At 43.9% G+C, this 16006-nt stretch overlaps 1 protein-coding gene across 1 annotated transcript in view; it reads left to right on the top strand.

The window, feature by feature from the left end:
• Positions 1-8551, top strand: part of LOC137306891 (aryl hydrocarbon receptor-like) — a 45339-nt gene extending 36788 nt beyond the window's left edge. Inside the window, exon 10 of the mRNA XM_067976279.1 lies at positions 1012-8551. Within this exon, the coding sequence (XP_067832380.1) occupies positions 1012-1095 (84 nt within the window). The 3' untranslated portion in view covers positions 1096-8551. The remainder of the gene's footprint in view (positions 1-1011) is intronic.
• Positions 8552-16006: the final 7455 nt, after the last annotated feature.

Genomic DNA, 16006 nt, shown 5'->3' with positions numbered 1-16006 from the left:
TTGGCAGAAGGGGAAGAGAGGGAGCCACAGTTTTCTTCGCTGTGAAATTTGGTTAGGAGGTAGGAGAGAGAGAGAGAGAGAGAAGGGATAAAGGGTTAGTACTCTGATTGGCACAATGTGACAAGTGGTGTCCCCCAGGGATCTGTACTGGGGCCTTGGCTTTTCAATGACTTGGATGACGGAATGGAGAGTTGTATATCCAAGTTAGGAGACACACTAAGTTGTGTCGATGGGAGCTGGAAGTTACAAAGGGACATAGACAGATTAAGTGCGTGGGTAAAATTATGGCAAATGGAGTTCAATATGGGGAAGTGTGAAGTCATCCACTTTGGATCTGAGAAAGACAAAGTGGAATATTTTCTTAATGGCGAGCGACTAGAAACTGTGGAGAAGAAAAGAGATCAAAATGTAAGGACAGGTGAGATTTGGCTTTGCCCATATCTGATCTGTGTGCTCCATCGAGAAACTGCACAGACTTATATTTTTTAAAGAAAACATACATATAGAGTGCTGTTAAAGATCACACGGGAAGAATGGCCACTGGACTGAGGTACCAGAGGGCCACTGACACCTGTGGAATCATGCCCCCACACAAGGGGTCGAATCCTTCAGGAGGGGAGGGGAGGAAATTGGTACGGTGGGGACAAAAAATGTACAGAAGGGCTGACTCCCGAGTTCGCCATGGGCACTCTGCAAATGGCAGATGATTTTGCTGGTCCATGTAAAACCTGAAGGTGGGTAGGATTCATTTATTCCTCTGGTGCATAGCAGCTGAAATCACAGAGGACGTACAAAGTGGCCTGTATATATAAGCCTGCAGTTTACAAAACCTTTGACTCTCCATGAGGAAAAAAAGTGACAGATTGCAGACATTCATTTGTGACTGAATTCCAATCACTTTTCTGACAGTGGACACGAAGTAATCTTTCAAAGAGGGAGTGGGGAAGGTTGGGGGCTGAGTATAACAGAGGCTCTGACAACGTCTGTCCAATTTTCTTTTCCTTTTTGTAGATGAAAGAAGATCCCAATGGCGTTCTAGGCTTTCACCCCACGATGGATGGTACCCCTATCTTTGGAAATGGCTCTGCACAGTGATGGACCATCAGGCTTCCTGTGAAAGGATCTGGCGCTGTCTTTGCTCCAGCCATAAACTTCAGACCCCAATGTCTGCTTGGCAACTATCGAAGACTCCTCTGGCAAATCGGAACATTATCAGAGAGGTGGCTTTTAGCTTTTCCTTCAGAAGATTTTCTCAAACGGTGGCTTAAATTAGCCAAAGTGAATGCTGTGAATAGTCGTCAACATCTTTGGTGGCCTATAGTGACCGGAAGTGGCTGGGCTGGGAGGTAACCATAGCAATACAACATGATTGAAGCCAGATTTGTGATTCCACCCTTAAAGGAAGATTGTCATCAAGTTTTTGTTTCAGTGGATGGCATTCTGGAGGAGAGCCCTTCTTTAAAGTAGGAAACCCATCTCTTGAATACTCCTGGTTATTTAATCTGCTGGTTTTATACACAGAATGGTAAGTTGCATCTTGTGACTGGCAGAAGAAAATTGGGATAACTTTCTGGACCAATATTTCAAAAGAACTTAATGATGGAGCTGTGTTTTAGGAGGTTCTTCAGCATTGTAAAGTCTTTGAGAATTACAGCAATGTTTTGTTTTGCGGTTGTCATAAATTGTCTTGCATTGCAAAGACCCTTGTGTCTGCGACATTGGTGCAGTGTGCTGAAAGGCCTATAAGAGGAGCTCTTGCAGAGAAAGCACAATTCTCTGTCGAAAACAAAAATGAAAAGGAAAACTTGGATCCACTATTTCAAAGTAATACCGGCTTGCACTTTTACTCTTCTCTAAGTTTAAAGAAAGTTGTTCTACCAGTTTTGGAAGGATTTTCAAACAGGTGCCCATTAACACCTGTAGTGCACACTGAGTGAAAGCTGACAGCAACACACGTGCGATGTGTGGGGATATCCTGTGTGTATCATAACAGGAACTGTGCTGCAAGCATAAGGCTAATGTACCTACCCGAGAAGTAAATTCATGCCGAACACAGCTTGTCCTGCTCTCAAATAGTGCTATGGCTACGAATCCCGCACAAGTCCAGGTGTGAGTAAGCTACCAACTTTTGTCCTAGTGTGCACTCCACTATCTCATGAACATATGATCAATGACGGACAAGAAAAGACCCTTTGGTCCATCCGGCCTGTCCCACACAAATGTGATACCTTGTGCGTCACAATATGTAAACTCCCCACCCCACCCAAAACCATGTGATCTCGCGGTAGAGGAGAAAAACCAGATTAAAAACACAGGCCAATTAGGGGTAAAAAAAATCTGTAACGTTCCCATCCGACCCCCTTAGGTGATTGAAACCAGTCCAGGAGACTCTCTGGCCCTGATTAATGTTGTGCAGGACCTATCTCTTGTACGAGGTGATCTCCGCCCCAGTCAGAAACAGGTCCATCTCTCTTGTAAATGGTTACACAATTCAGTGAGATCCAGAGGATTTAAAATGTAAATTAAAAAGCAATTATGCGTGAAGGGGTATTGATAAATTGGATCTGGATAAAGAATGAATTAATACGTTTTTTTTTGAAGAGATATTTTTCACTTGTACTTCATAAAACATAATTAGATTAGTGAAATTTTGGAGAGAGACTGGAAAGAAAGAGAGATGGCAAGATATGGGCAGAGAGAAGGAAAGGTTAGGGAGAAAGAAAGAGATGAAGAGGGAAGAGAGAAATAGCTGGGAGAGCGGGGAAGAGAGTACGGGCATAGAGAGAGAGAGTTCTGAATCACCACAAGGCCTCACCATATCAGTGCTTAATCTTTTGATCATGACTGGTGATTTGTCCCTTGCTGAACTGGATCCAAACAGCCAAAGGGGCTATTGATGGACATTGATTGATTGAGTTGAAGGCATTAAGCGTGAAAACATTTTTGAACGTAAAAAAATTGACAAAGATACTGTTTTGAGAATCCTTTTGAAACTATGATAGTAGGAGGTCTTTTTACAGACATTTCATTATTTTGCCACTTTCCAAAATGTCTCCTACTATGTATGATCTATGAAGCAGTAAGTGTGTAAGTATTCAGACTCTGTTGTGTTCTTTTCCAAACCTGGTATCTCGAAGTGATTTTGAAACATTTCTAATTGGACTGTGAATGGAGATAAAGAGACTCTTCATTCACAGTCCTTTCTGAATAAATTGAGCTACTCTAACCTTGTTGTATTTGGACACAAGGAAAAAACCCTGCTGTTAACCTCAAAATGGACCTTTTGTCTATTCTCGTACCAATACTCAGACTTTATACTCCAATGACACACACTGTGGTTTCAGACTCAGTGGACAATTTGGTAAATAAAGAGGTTATGATCTTATATTATTGACTAATCAATATTTGACAATCTGTTTCTCTTAACTGCATAATGCTGCTTCCACAGAAAATTATACATTTTCTTTGTAACTTACAATTTTCCCCCAGCCATTTCTAAAAGTTCAATGTTTTCTTCCTTTTCCCTCTCCACACACTAGCCTCTGAATGTGAGGATAAGCAATGACCCTCCTCCCAGGCCTCTTGAGAATGCTGCTCATTAACTGGTCACCAGGAAGTATCTAGGTGAATGAAGCCCTGGTAGACCTGGCCTCCCCATTCTCCTCTCTGCCTATTGGGGAAGGCCTGTCCTGGTTTCAAGCTGACGTTCTTGCCTGAGATTGGGGAATGGGCAGTGTGAAACTACGTGCTCTCACTCTGATGGCTCAGGGTATTATTGTGCATGTTTGGAAGGAGGGGTCAAGTGGGCTGAAGGACATTCTTGATATTTTGACATAGATGCACGGAGCACTGGGTCGTCAATGGAAAATTTTACACTTGGGTACAGAACAACGAAAACTCTCTATAATGTTAGAATGAAACGCCTTTCATAGGTGTGTATTTATAGTGTCGACTATGGACTCCTGATATAATGAAACTTTTGTTATCATGAAATGTGGCAACTGTGAGTCCACATTCTACGAGATCTTCGCTTGAGTTAATAACCTTGTATCTCAGTGGGGAAATCCACCTGAGTATCAGCACCAATAAGAATGAATTCCTGTAATTGTTTAACTGTTCTGTCCAATTGATTGTCATTTTGTCCCTAATAAGATGAATTGTCTTTGACGTTGACAGTGGTCTGGGCTGTTCCATTCTTCACACAGGGATGAAATATGGGCTTTAAATGAAGGAAAATATTACCTTCGGTTTAAAGAAATAAATTGTAGGTTTATTTGTTACGGTACTGTGTGTCTGTCACACTGGAAATCTTTAGCAAATTGTATTTTGCAAGGCAGTTCCCTAGAGACTTTGGAGGACACAGAATGCTGTCTGGAACTAAGCTTAGTTAAGCTAGTTCTTTAATGAGATGTTTTATGTACATAAGATTTCAGCACCATCTGATGTTGTTGAGTGCTATATTGTTATGCACGACATTGATGGAGGCAGCAACTTTTCCATTTGATTGGAATGGACGAATCTGATTTTTTTAAAAAAAGATGGTTATAAAAATGATTCAACATTCTTGTTAACGATAGCTGCCCTTCTGGTTCAGTTGGTAAATGCCCTGCCCAGTATGGTACGGAGCCAGGTTCAATCTGTGCTGTGTTAGCTGATCTCACTCGGGATGGCAATAAGGGGCTAAATTTGCCTCGGTGTCTCTTGGCTAGAAAGCAAGAGAGTAATAATCAGCCTGGGGTTGCTGCTCCCGATCGCCCCTGCTGGAAAGTGTCCATCTGTGGATGTCGGGCGAGGACAGGATTGGTCTCAGCTATGAAGTCCCCATGGGCGAATACCCCACTGGTACTTATTATCTAGACTCGGCTGTGAAGAATGACCAATTGGGCAAGGTAGCAGAGGATAACCAGCACCTGTGGAACAGTAACCCCAGCATCAATCAGCACGCTCAGGAGAATGGAGGGCGTGAATTCTTGTTAAATATGGATTTACCTGTGCAATAAAAATGTTAATCTCGTGCTGCATCTTCTTTCAGTGGATTCATTTCAGCTGGCGCATGCTGCTACAATACTTCGATGTCTATAGTATGCGGCGTATATGAGCTGTTTTTTGAATCTCGAAGCGGCTGGTGTAGCAGTACACGGGTGGCTTTTACAAATGCAACCTTTCTTGAGAAATTTTCTGTTCTTTGCCAACCTGATCGCAAGCATCAGCATGAGAATGAGATAGCGGAAAATATTTGGGTGGTAGTTTGTTTTGTATATCAACTGTGAATAATTGTCAAACGAGAAAGCTTTGTAGGAAATGAAAGCCATTAATTCAAGTGCCCACCCAAGGTTGCTGCCCCTGAGAAGACTTTGCAAGACCTGTTGGTCATTGAGACCACTGTTCTCTATGTCATCTCTAGTTTCATCTTCATCCGTAGACTTCAGTTCTGCGTAATCCGCTGTACTCTGCAGATGGTTTAACTCTTGCCCATGCATCGACAATCCATTGGCAATTTGCCCGCCTTAAGCTGGCAGTAGAAGTAAATGGATGCCCACCTTTGGTTGTCCAACTTGCCAATGCAATCGTAGAATTATTTAAAGGAACAGTCAACAGAAATATCTTAAAGGATGGAAGCTTCTTCGTGAGGTGGGAATCATAACCACGTACGCTTTCAGATGGAGCCCACGATGAGAAAAGTAGCACGCACACTAAGCAATGTGCCAGACCACGTCTGCGATTGTCAATCCAAGCTTGCATAAATTCCTTGTTCATCCAAACCATTTCTGCTGGAAGTGATGAATACTTCTGAAAGCAGCTTTTCTCTGTCTGTGATCGCCCGCGTTTCATCTCTTGGGCTTGTAGCACACGGCCACCATTGACATCTCCAAAATTCATCTCTTTTGTCATGGCCTTTATCTTCTGCCGAATCATAACAGTTGTTCATGGTGCGCCCAAACCCAAGCCTTCAGACTTTCTCCTAGACTTTATTGCTTGCGGTGACCATGACCAGCAGCTTTCTTCCTTAATTCGCTGTACTTACATCAGAATCCCCTTCTCCTGACGCATTGCTCCCAGAACTGGAATTTCTAACCTGCTGCTCTCTTCCCATATTCTTCAGCAAATGCAATAAAGTTTCCACTTCCTGCCCAATCCGAAACTCGGCGGAAACTGGATGGCGGTGAGGCGATGGGCAGGGTGCATTTTCAAGTATTGAATAATTGCCGAGATACATGTTTAAAAAAAAAATCATTAAATGCCGTTTAAAAGCAATATTTCCCAAAGGGAAAGCAGCACAGAAGCGCAAAGGAAAAAAGAATAGTTTTTTTTTTAAAAAAAAGGTCTCCAGCATTTTGCAGAATTACATTTTCTTCTTTCACTCTTGCCTCATTCACATAATGCAGCAAAGAGTAGCGGTTAAAGCAACAACAAAAAATGCTTGTTCCGTAAAGTCTTCCAATTCCTCCAGCAGCAGATGACACTGCAGCAAGTCTCAGCCAGATACGGATGTCTCCCTCCTGTGCAACCTCCTTCAGTAACCACCGTTTGGGCGCCAAAATTCAAGTGCCTGCAACCAAGCACAGAATCGAAGGGGCGCGAGGAATCATGGGAGAACCTTGCGGGAGGGGAGGATGGTTTGTTGGGGGAAGATGAGAAAGACGCTTCAAGATGGCGCTGACCACAGCGAGACTGCATGTGATCCAGAAAAGCAGGTGAAAACCGTGCCATGTGCTGAGAGTGTGCCTTTATAAAATAAATTGGGTTGCCCTACTGTCATCTAACAAAAACCAAACAGAAGTGCCCCTTTTTAGAGGGGCACAACTAATAAGGAACTAAACCACAAAACAAAGGAAACGTATAAAATGAAATAATATTACACCTAATGTCCACAATGCCCTCCAGTCCCTGCGATGCCCACCGGTCGCGGAAGGCCTCAAGTGTACCTGCGGACACCGCGCGCTCCTTCTCCAGGGACACCCGAATGCGGACAAGACCGTGGAGGAGAGGCAGGCAGCCAGAGTGACCGCCTCCACGTGCTGGGAGTATGTTCCAGCTTTGGACACCCAGTTATTTATCTTAGTAGAGTATACACAGCCATCTTGTTTTGAATCAGTTAGCCTTCTCCATTTAATGTTTGGCTGTTGCTAACTACCACACCAGTCCGCCCCTCCCCCCCTCCAGCAATATTGATACAGCACTGGTGGCATTCTGTGGTGTAAAAGATGGGAATTTGCTTATTATGGTCGAGTGTCAGCTGACGAGAAAAAATTCAGGTTACAGAACGCTTGTGTCTGTATTTGCAATGAAGTCAAAAACTCTTTCTCAAAACTTTTTTTCCCCACATAAATCCAAATTAATCACAGAACTGTCACAGGCCAGTTAATCTAGTAATGACAGGACTTCGCAATGTTGCCCACTTAAGAGAAACAGGCATGTAATGGTGTAATTAAGATGAATTGACTAGTAATGTTGATAAATGTGGCACTTGTACAGTTCCATGTAATAATGATTTTATGTTTCTGAGCTTTCTCATATAGAGAATGTAAGACTATTCTTGTTGCTGTTTGTTTAGACTTTTGCTTTTGTTAAGAATGGGTTAATGTCTGATTATGGTTTCCCAGTGCAGCAGGTGTATATTGGCTATGGTGACCCTTCACCTCCCATTATAAGCATGTTCTATGTCTCCTGGAAATTGCTGAGTGATGTCATCACACGAATGCTCCACCTGTCTGTATTACATTCTCCTCTCTGCTATTTTAACATACAGAAGCATTAACCTGTGTAAAATAAACAGGTTAACTGTTCCGTTAAAATACAAGGAGAGGGGAATTTTAATGGTATGATGACGTCATTCGCCGTAATTGCCAGTGTTTAAACTTTCTGTCTCTGTTTTGATTAACTGTTCCATTTGCAATAGCTATTTATTGTGCAAAGGATAATACACAGCAGACAATACTAGGACAAAAAGTCTGCCTAATCACCATGGCTGCCTCGTCACTCAAACTCCCCTGAGCTTCAGCAATTCTCACTTGGGCTGTCAGACCCCTTTAACAGTTTAACCTGGGAGCAGCAGACCTCCCCTTTTTAAAGTTCAAACGGTCCAACCAGGCGACTGTTTTTTTTTTTTTGCTTCCAACTGTTCGATTGGATGTAGGAATCTAAACCTTCCAGTCAGTTCGCCAAGAGTTGACCGAGCTGCCAGGTTATGTTGGTGCAGAGAAAGATGGAGTACTGTTGGGACCAAGGTATTTCATCGTTGGGGAGTAATGGAGGAAAATATATTTGTCCCCACTCACATCGAGCCCTGTATCTGAACAGCATTAAGCGCAGTGCTGAAATCATATGTGCCCTTAGTGGATCATTGGATCGTTTAAGGGGAGAGTGGATAAACATTTGAAGCAAAGGAAGCTACAGGGCTTTGGGGATAAAACGGGGCGGTGGGATTAGTTTTAGACTGCTCTAGCAAAGAGCCGGCATGGACACGATGGGCCGAACGGCCTCGTTCTGTGCTATAAATGTCTATGGTTCCGTGATATGGATATGACAAGGCAAAATTAATCGTTTTTTTTTTAAATCACAAGTCATGGTTGCTACAGGCATATCAAAGTTTTCCTGGTTTTATCATGAGTGAAATCAATGGTGAACTATGTTGACTGACTGTGTATTGTTCATTTTATATATGTGTGCGCAAATTATTTACTTTTACCATAATAAAAAAAAGGTTTAACTGCTTTTTCTAAATGTTTCTGGGGGTTTGTGTCCTATTTTATTTCTCAGCAGAACACGTGTCAAGAAAGTCTTGAGAAAAGTCAATAGCATACGATTTCTTCTAAATAATGTTTTAATTTTGTGGGAGGTGTTTTTATTCCTCCCCCTCCCCCTGCTGCCAACACCCCCCATCCCCCATCCCCCACCTCATGCCACACACCATTCCTTCCTGGGAGAGCAGGCAAGTGGCCCAATCCTGGGCATCTGCCACTCCATTGGCATTGGTACATTGTGCCATTGCTTCATAATCTTGCTTTTCGTTCAGTGCTCCTTTGATGAGCTGCCCCAGGATGGCGTGAGAATCTGTCGGCTACACACTGTGTAAAAGTTAATGGTTCACATCCATTTGTTGTCTGTACTAAATGGTTGGCATAAGACTCGTCGTTAAAATACAATGTAGAGGAAAACTGCAAAGGTCAAGGTCCACTTTCATGCTTTGATGCACTACACCACATCATGATGGGACAGGGGCCTGTGGCAAGGAGATCTCTTGATTTCAGTCATGTTACTGTGGGCAGTTGCAGAGTGCGGGAGGTAGGGGGGGCTCAAGCCCTTTTCCACTGGAAGAGGGAAAAAAACCTATAGGCCCAGCAGTTCTGTTTTAATGGGGCTGTTTTACTTGCTGTATGGGAGCTGGGATATCCCTGCCTCCCAATAACCCTTCATTATAAACAATGAATACTGGAAATGTATATCAGGTCTACCAGTATCTGAAAATAGGAAAGATAGGTTAATGTTTTAGTGGAGCTCTTTCACCAGAGCGAACTAATGGATTTAATAGGCTGCAGCAGAGCTTCTGACGGATGCTCCTTTTCCTCCAAACTTTTCTCTCCTCTGTGGTCAAGAAGGTCCCTTAATCGCGTCTGCCCCGTTTCCTGTTCCTCACCATTAGCCTCTGCATCTGTCAGATCACCTCCTGCTTTTTTCACCATCTACAGTGTGATCCCAGTACCAAGTGTATCTTATCCTCTCCTCTTTGGTTTCTGGAGGGAGTAACACTTGACACTCATTGAAAACAGCAAACAGAGGCAAATATATCCATATGCGTATTATAGGTGACCAGTTGGATGGATATCATACCTGCACTTTTAACTCTAGGTTAATGATTTACTTCTGATGTGTGGTGATGCAAAGGTACACGATGATAGGAACCCTCTTGCATTGATATTTCAGTTTATCTGCATTGTTGACTGTTACCAATAGTACATAGAGTCTACGGCACAGAAACAGGCCATTCGGCCCAACTGGTCTATGCTGGTATTTATGCTCCACACTAACCTCCTTCCTCCCCTCTTCATCTACCCCTATCAACATATGCTTCTATTCCTCTCTCCCTCATGTACTTATCTAGCTTCCCCTTAAATGCATTGATGCTAGACGCCTCAACTACTCCTTGTGGTAACGAGTTCCACATTCTTACCACTCTTCGGGTAAAGAAGTTTCTCATGAATTCCCGATTGGGTTTATTATTTTATATTTATGTAAATAGTCCCAAGTACTCGTTTTCAACATAACAGACTCCCACCCAAAGCAACTAAAATACTAAGTCCCACAGAAAATAATGTAAATTCAGGAAATATCAGATTGGAAAAGAGAACAGATCAGCACTGTAAAAATATTTTAGAAAAGCTTCTTGCTATGTAGTGAGTTTTTTTTAATCCACTTAAATTAACTTTTTATTCATCTAGGGGAAATATCTTTTTTTAAGAAAAGGGGTAAAGTGTGCCCTTTGGTACAGATGAAGAGTTGAGCAGTGTTTTAGGGATGAACTGCAAAAGGGTTCCAAAACAGCAATAAGAAATTGGAATATTCAGTGGCACACAAAACCTAACCATTTTTAAAACATTTTTCCCTCTCCAAAATAGGCAGAAAGGTGTGAATTGTGATGCCATGTCAATCAATAGCAGGCAACGTGGCTGTGAATTTATTTGGACTCAACATTGCTTGTGATAAATCTCGAAGGCAGACATGCTCTCATTGTTTTGTCCAGCGCATCCATTAGGCAAGGCTAGGGTTGCCAACTCGGTTGGACATATTACTGGAGGTTTTGTCACATGACCTCCTGCCTCGCCTGGTCAAACAGCCTATTTTTTCCCATCCTCAATATTCTTATAGCTAATAAACAAAAGTGTTCAAAAAGCAACTGAATTTTTTTTAATGCCCCTATGATTTTTTTTCCCGGGTTGCTCCCAGCAGTGTCCAGGCGATTAATCTTTAATTGCTGGAGAATCCAGGACAATCCTAGAGAGTTGGCAACCCTAGGCAAGGCCCATGAACAAACAGCGGAGTTTAATTTATTCCTGGTGCACTGATCGTGGGGTAAATGGCCGTAACTTTTGTCACTTTCTCTTAGCACACTCATGACGTGTGACTTTACTTGGTGCACTTTCTTGAAGGCTGGGTACGTTACAACTTGTGCGCAAATGAGCAGTCAGAATGCACTTGCAATAGTGTTGGCCAATTGTCCATTAAGCGTCCTAATAGGCACGTAAACACTATAAATAATGCTCAGCATACCAACCAACTGTGGAGTGCGCAAATTGAAGCTCTCCTGGAGGGTGCAAATGATTCCAAAAAGCTGCTCATCTCCTACGACGCTATAGGTTATTGTTGATCGTGTGAGGGAATGGTAAATTGGCCTGCGTGGTTTTGAAGGGCAGCTTGCTAATAAACAAGAGGCTAAAGCTGAGCGATTAGGGCAGGAGGTAAACACTGTATCTACCACCCACCGTGCTTGGAGGGATGTGCGGGCGAAGGTGTCTAGTTTGAAGAAAAGTGTCAAGGTAAGCAATGGACATCACTCTCAATTACGTCATGTTGTTGTATATGGATCTGCTCATCAATTATCTGAGTTGGAAAGTCGTGGGTTCAAGCCCCACTTCAGAGACTTGAGCAGACAATCTAGGCTGACACTTCAGTGCAGTACTGAGGGAACGCTGCACTTTCGGAGGTGCCGTCTTTCCAATGAGATGTTAAACCGAGGTCCCATCTGCCTCTGCACGTTGATGTAAAAAATCCCATGGCACGATTCAAAGAGAGTTTCCAGTGTCCTGGTCATTATTTATCCCTCAACCAACAGCACCAAAACAAATTAACTGGTCATCTATTTCATTGCTGTTTGTGGGACCTTGCTGTGCGCAATATGGCTGCTGCATTTACCTACAAAACAACAGTGACTACACTTCAAATATAATTCTTTGGCTGCAAAATGCTTTGGGACATCCTGAGGTCATGAAAGGCGCAATATAAATGCAAATTCTCTTCATCTTCACACTGTTGTATATTGGTATGTCTATCATTTATCTTAGTGCTATATATGGGTATGACTGACAATTATCTTACATTCCTCTATATATGAATATGAAAACCAATCATCTGACATTGGTAGAAATCGAGGAGGTTGCAAGTGTCGGCCGTGATTGCCTGAATAACTTCACAGAAAAATATTGTTTACCAAAATTTATCCAGTAACTTGCTGGAAGTGGAACACATTGATTAAATATCCTAATGCACAGATCTAACTGGCAATAGGAAAAATACTTACTCTGCTTTTCCAGTTTCAATCAGCAAGATATTTTACGTTTCATTTTACTATGCCTAGCAATATATACATTTGTGTGCAGTCTTCCCTTCTCTGCAAAATTTCATTTCAAACAATGTATAGTGTGCAGAACTGGGGCTAGGGTGCAACACATAAAGTTCCTTACCTTCCTTGAGGAGGCCAACATAGAGATCATCGGCTGGGAGGCTGTACAAGCAAGGCCATGTGCAAGCTGCAGTTTATGGTCTTGGCTTGTACAACGGTAATTACATATATCCACTGCGGGCCATGATTTTTACTTTCATCATTTTCAAAGTTGCGTTTGTACTGCACTGTGAAACATAATTCAGCAGAATATGATTCTGTCATTCCAGCAACAATATATTTAATAATACTTGTGCACGCATCCTGTGTCATCTATTTTCACAGAGAGGCCACAAGCCCAGGAGGGGCCAGGTACCACTGTAGGACTGTGACACACATTGTCATCCATACTCTGTTATCCACACCAGCTCAGACACATAGGGCCAGATTTTGCAGTCAAAATAACGCTGAGGCTCTCCATTATTTATGCGTAAATGGTACAGCAACTTCAGGCGAGGGGCAGATGAGCGGTTAAATGTGGCTATCTAAAAGTTGCTGTCCTGATTTGCCATTGAAATCACCCCTTTTAATTTACCCTCCTTCTCAATTCTTCCGCTGTTTATTTCCCAATCCTTCAATCGGACTGGTTAAGGAGACACCCAGTTCCTTGCACTGTTCACTCAGGTTCCCAAATGCCCCATTTCCCCTCGCTGCACCGTTATCAGCTCGCACTTTCAGCAACTATGTGCTCAAAAATGTTTGAGCTGAAGGGTTGCAGGGGCAAGTCTAACTAACGGCAGACACCATTTGATGCCCTACTACAGCACAATCTGGCCTAATTATATATAACAATACTTGTGCACTCATCCTGTGTCATCTTCTATTTTTACAGAAAGACCGTAAGCCCAGGAGGGGCCAGGTGCCACTGCAGGACTGTGACACACACCTCAGCACTCTGTTATCCACATCAGGAGCTGCCAGCTCAGACACATGCACTCCAGAGGGTATTAATGACTTTGACGAGGCAAAACAGGGTGAGTCACTGATCATGGAAAAGGCACTGGCAGAGGTGGTGGGTGAAGAAATGCTGATTGTTGCTGTGTAGAGCACCTTCTCATTCAGATCTCACAGGATCACCAATGAAACAGGATTACTCACGAGCTTGAATTGGTGAACAAACCACTTGCCGAATTGTACAAGACGAAGCACGCTGGTCTGGGTAACGATAGATTGAGGGTTCTACCACCTAGTTTGGCATTGCTTTGCGGCAAGTATCCTCTGCTTGCGGCCTGCCCAAGAGCAGCATTCAGCATCAGTGGCATCTGCAAGAGACACCTCAGGCACACAGCAAGCTGGCACAATTAGAGCATCTCTAAGGAATGCTTCCACTAATGATCCCGAGGTGTTGAGACTCACACTCCGAGATAGGTTAAAGGTCAGCTTGAAGCACAAAGGAGGGATTAAGAGACCCTGTACTTCTGTCTACGCTCAGTGATCAGTGCCTGCTGCCAGGACTTGGCCTCCCAACAGCAGCATGCAGAAGCAAAGGAACTGAAAGGTGGTTCTCAATTTGCTGTAAGTCTCTCCTGCAGCATCTGCCTCTATGCAAGTGAGAGGTGAAGTACTCCAAAGCATGCAAGCCCCCATAACTGGAATAGGACACGCTATTTTTCTGGTACTTTGGCAGCACCATCTGGGTCTGTCGCACATACAAGTAGGTGGCTGGTGGTGAAATCACAAGCAGATCAAACTCTCCCAGGACCCAACTGTGCGTTCCGTCATCCCTTTCAAGCCATTGGGGAATGATTGATTTCCCTCGAGATGTGTGCATCGTGAGCACTACTTGGAAATGAAGCATTAACTTGCACAACTCAGTGCTGATGGTTGCATACCATCTGCACATTGATGGAGCAGGAGCAGTAGCCATTTCTGTTGATTAAAAAGACACTACATGGAGGTGCACAATTGGCAACGTGAATTCATTCAATGATGCTCTGTACTCCCGCGGGGAATGCCGCAGAACTGGAAAAACGGGGTCTGCCTCTCAAGCTGGTACTGCATGCCACTGTTGGACTTGACGTGTGCAAGCACATGGCAAAAGAGGGCATCTATGATGCAGAGATGAACTGCATACTGGCTGATCCTGCCCAGCAGCGTAGGAGCTTAGTATGGTGATCACTTTCCCCTCCAATGAGAGTGTCATCTGGATGTTGCTCTGTTGCTGCAGGCCTGGTTGCACAAGCTGACACAGATCGGAATCCAAGCCCAGTGGGGTCTTTTGAATTAGTGAGGAAGGGCAAGAGAAGAACAAAGAAGAAATGCATTCAGTCCAGATGTAACCTGACTGGCTATGCCTGTCGTTGCAAGCAAATCTCAATCCAGGATGCACTGGAGCTTCTCATGTCTTTTGAGTCCCCAGAATTCTACCCATCCTATTTCCCTTTATGGACAACCATAAATCCAGCTTGGAAAAATCAAAGTCAATTTTCCAGTTGGCCTGGACAGATGTTGGAGTCCCAACAGCCACAGAGAAATCCCTTCTTTTCTTCAGCTATTGCTGATTTTCCCAGTGGCTTTCCAAGTTCAGAGAAAGCATTCACTGAGACATTCAGCAGATGAGAGTGGCTGCAGCCCAGATTCAACCTGCAGCTGGGAATCCTGCACCGTAACCTCTGGAGTCCCCCAAGGATCTATCCTTGGCCCCCTCCTATTTTTCATCTACATGCTACCCCTTGGCGACATCATCTGAAAACACATCATCAGGTTCCACATGTACGCTGACGGCACCCAGCTCTCCCTCACCAAAACCTCTCTCAACCCCTCCACTGCCTCTGATTTGTCATGCTGCTTGTCCAACATTCAGTACTGGATGAGCAAAAATTTTCTCCCAACTAAATATTGGGAAGACCGAAGCCACTGTCTTTGCTCCCCGCCATAAACTCTGTTCCCTAGCCACCGACTCCACCCCTCTCCCTGGCCACTGTCTGAGGCTGAACCGTTCGCAACCTTGGCGTCCTATTTGACTCTGAGATGAGCTTCCGATTACATGTCCGCTCCATCACCAAGGCCGCCTACTTCCACCTCGATAACATTGCCCGTCTCCGCCCCTGCCTCAGCTCATCTGCTGCTGAAACCCTCATCCATGCCTTTGTTATCTCCAGACTTGATTATTCCGATATTCCCCTGGCCGGCGCCCCATCTTCCACCCTCCATAAACTTGAACTCATCCAAAACTCTGCTGCCCGTATCCTAACTCGCACCAAGTCCCGTTCACCCATCACCCCCTGTGCTCACTGACCTACATTGGCTCCCGGTCCAGCAACGCCTCGATTTTAAAATTCTCATCCTTGTTTTCAAATCCCTCCATGGCCTCGCCCCTCCCTATCTCTGTAACCTCCTCCAGCCCTACAACCCTTCGAGATCTCTGCACTCCTCCAATTCGTGCCTCTTGCGCATCCCCGATTTTAATCGCTCCATCATTGGTGGCCGTGCCTTCAGCTGCCTAGGCCCTAAGCTCTGGAATTCCCTCCCTAAACCTCTCCACCTCTCTTTCTCCTCCTTTAAGACACTGCTTAAAACCTACCTCTTTGACCAAACTTTTGGTCACCTGTCCTAATATCTCCTTATGTG

Source organism: Heptranchias perlo, chromosome X (assembly GCF_035084215.1).
Source record: "Heptranchias perlo isolate sHepPer1 chromosome X, sHepPer1.hap1, whole genome shotgun sequence".
In the NCBI taxonomy this organism is placed as follows: domain Eukaryota; kingdom Metazoa; phylum Chordata; class Chondrichthyes; order Hexanchiformes; family Hexanchidae; genus Heptranchias; species Heptranchias perlo.
Note: the sequence above shows the minus strand (reverse complement) of the source record. Positions and strands in the feature narration are given on the sequence as shown.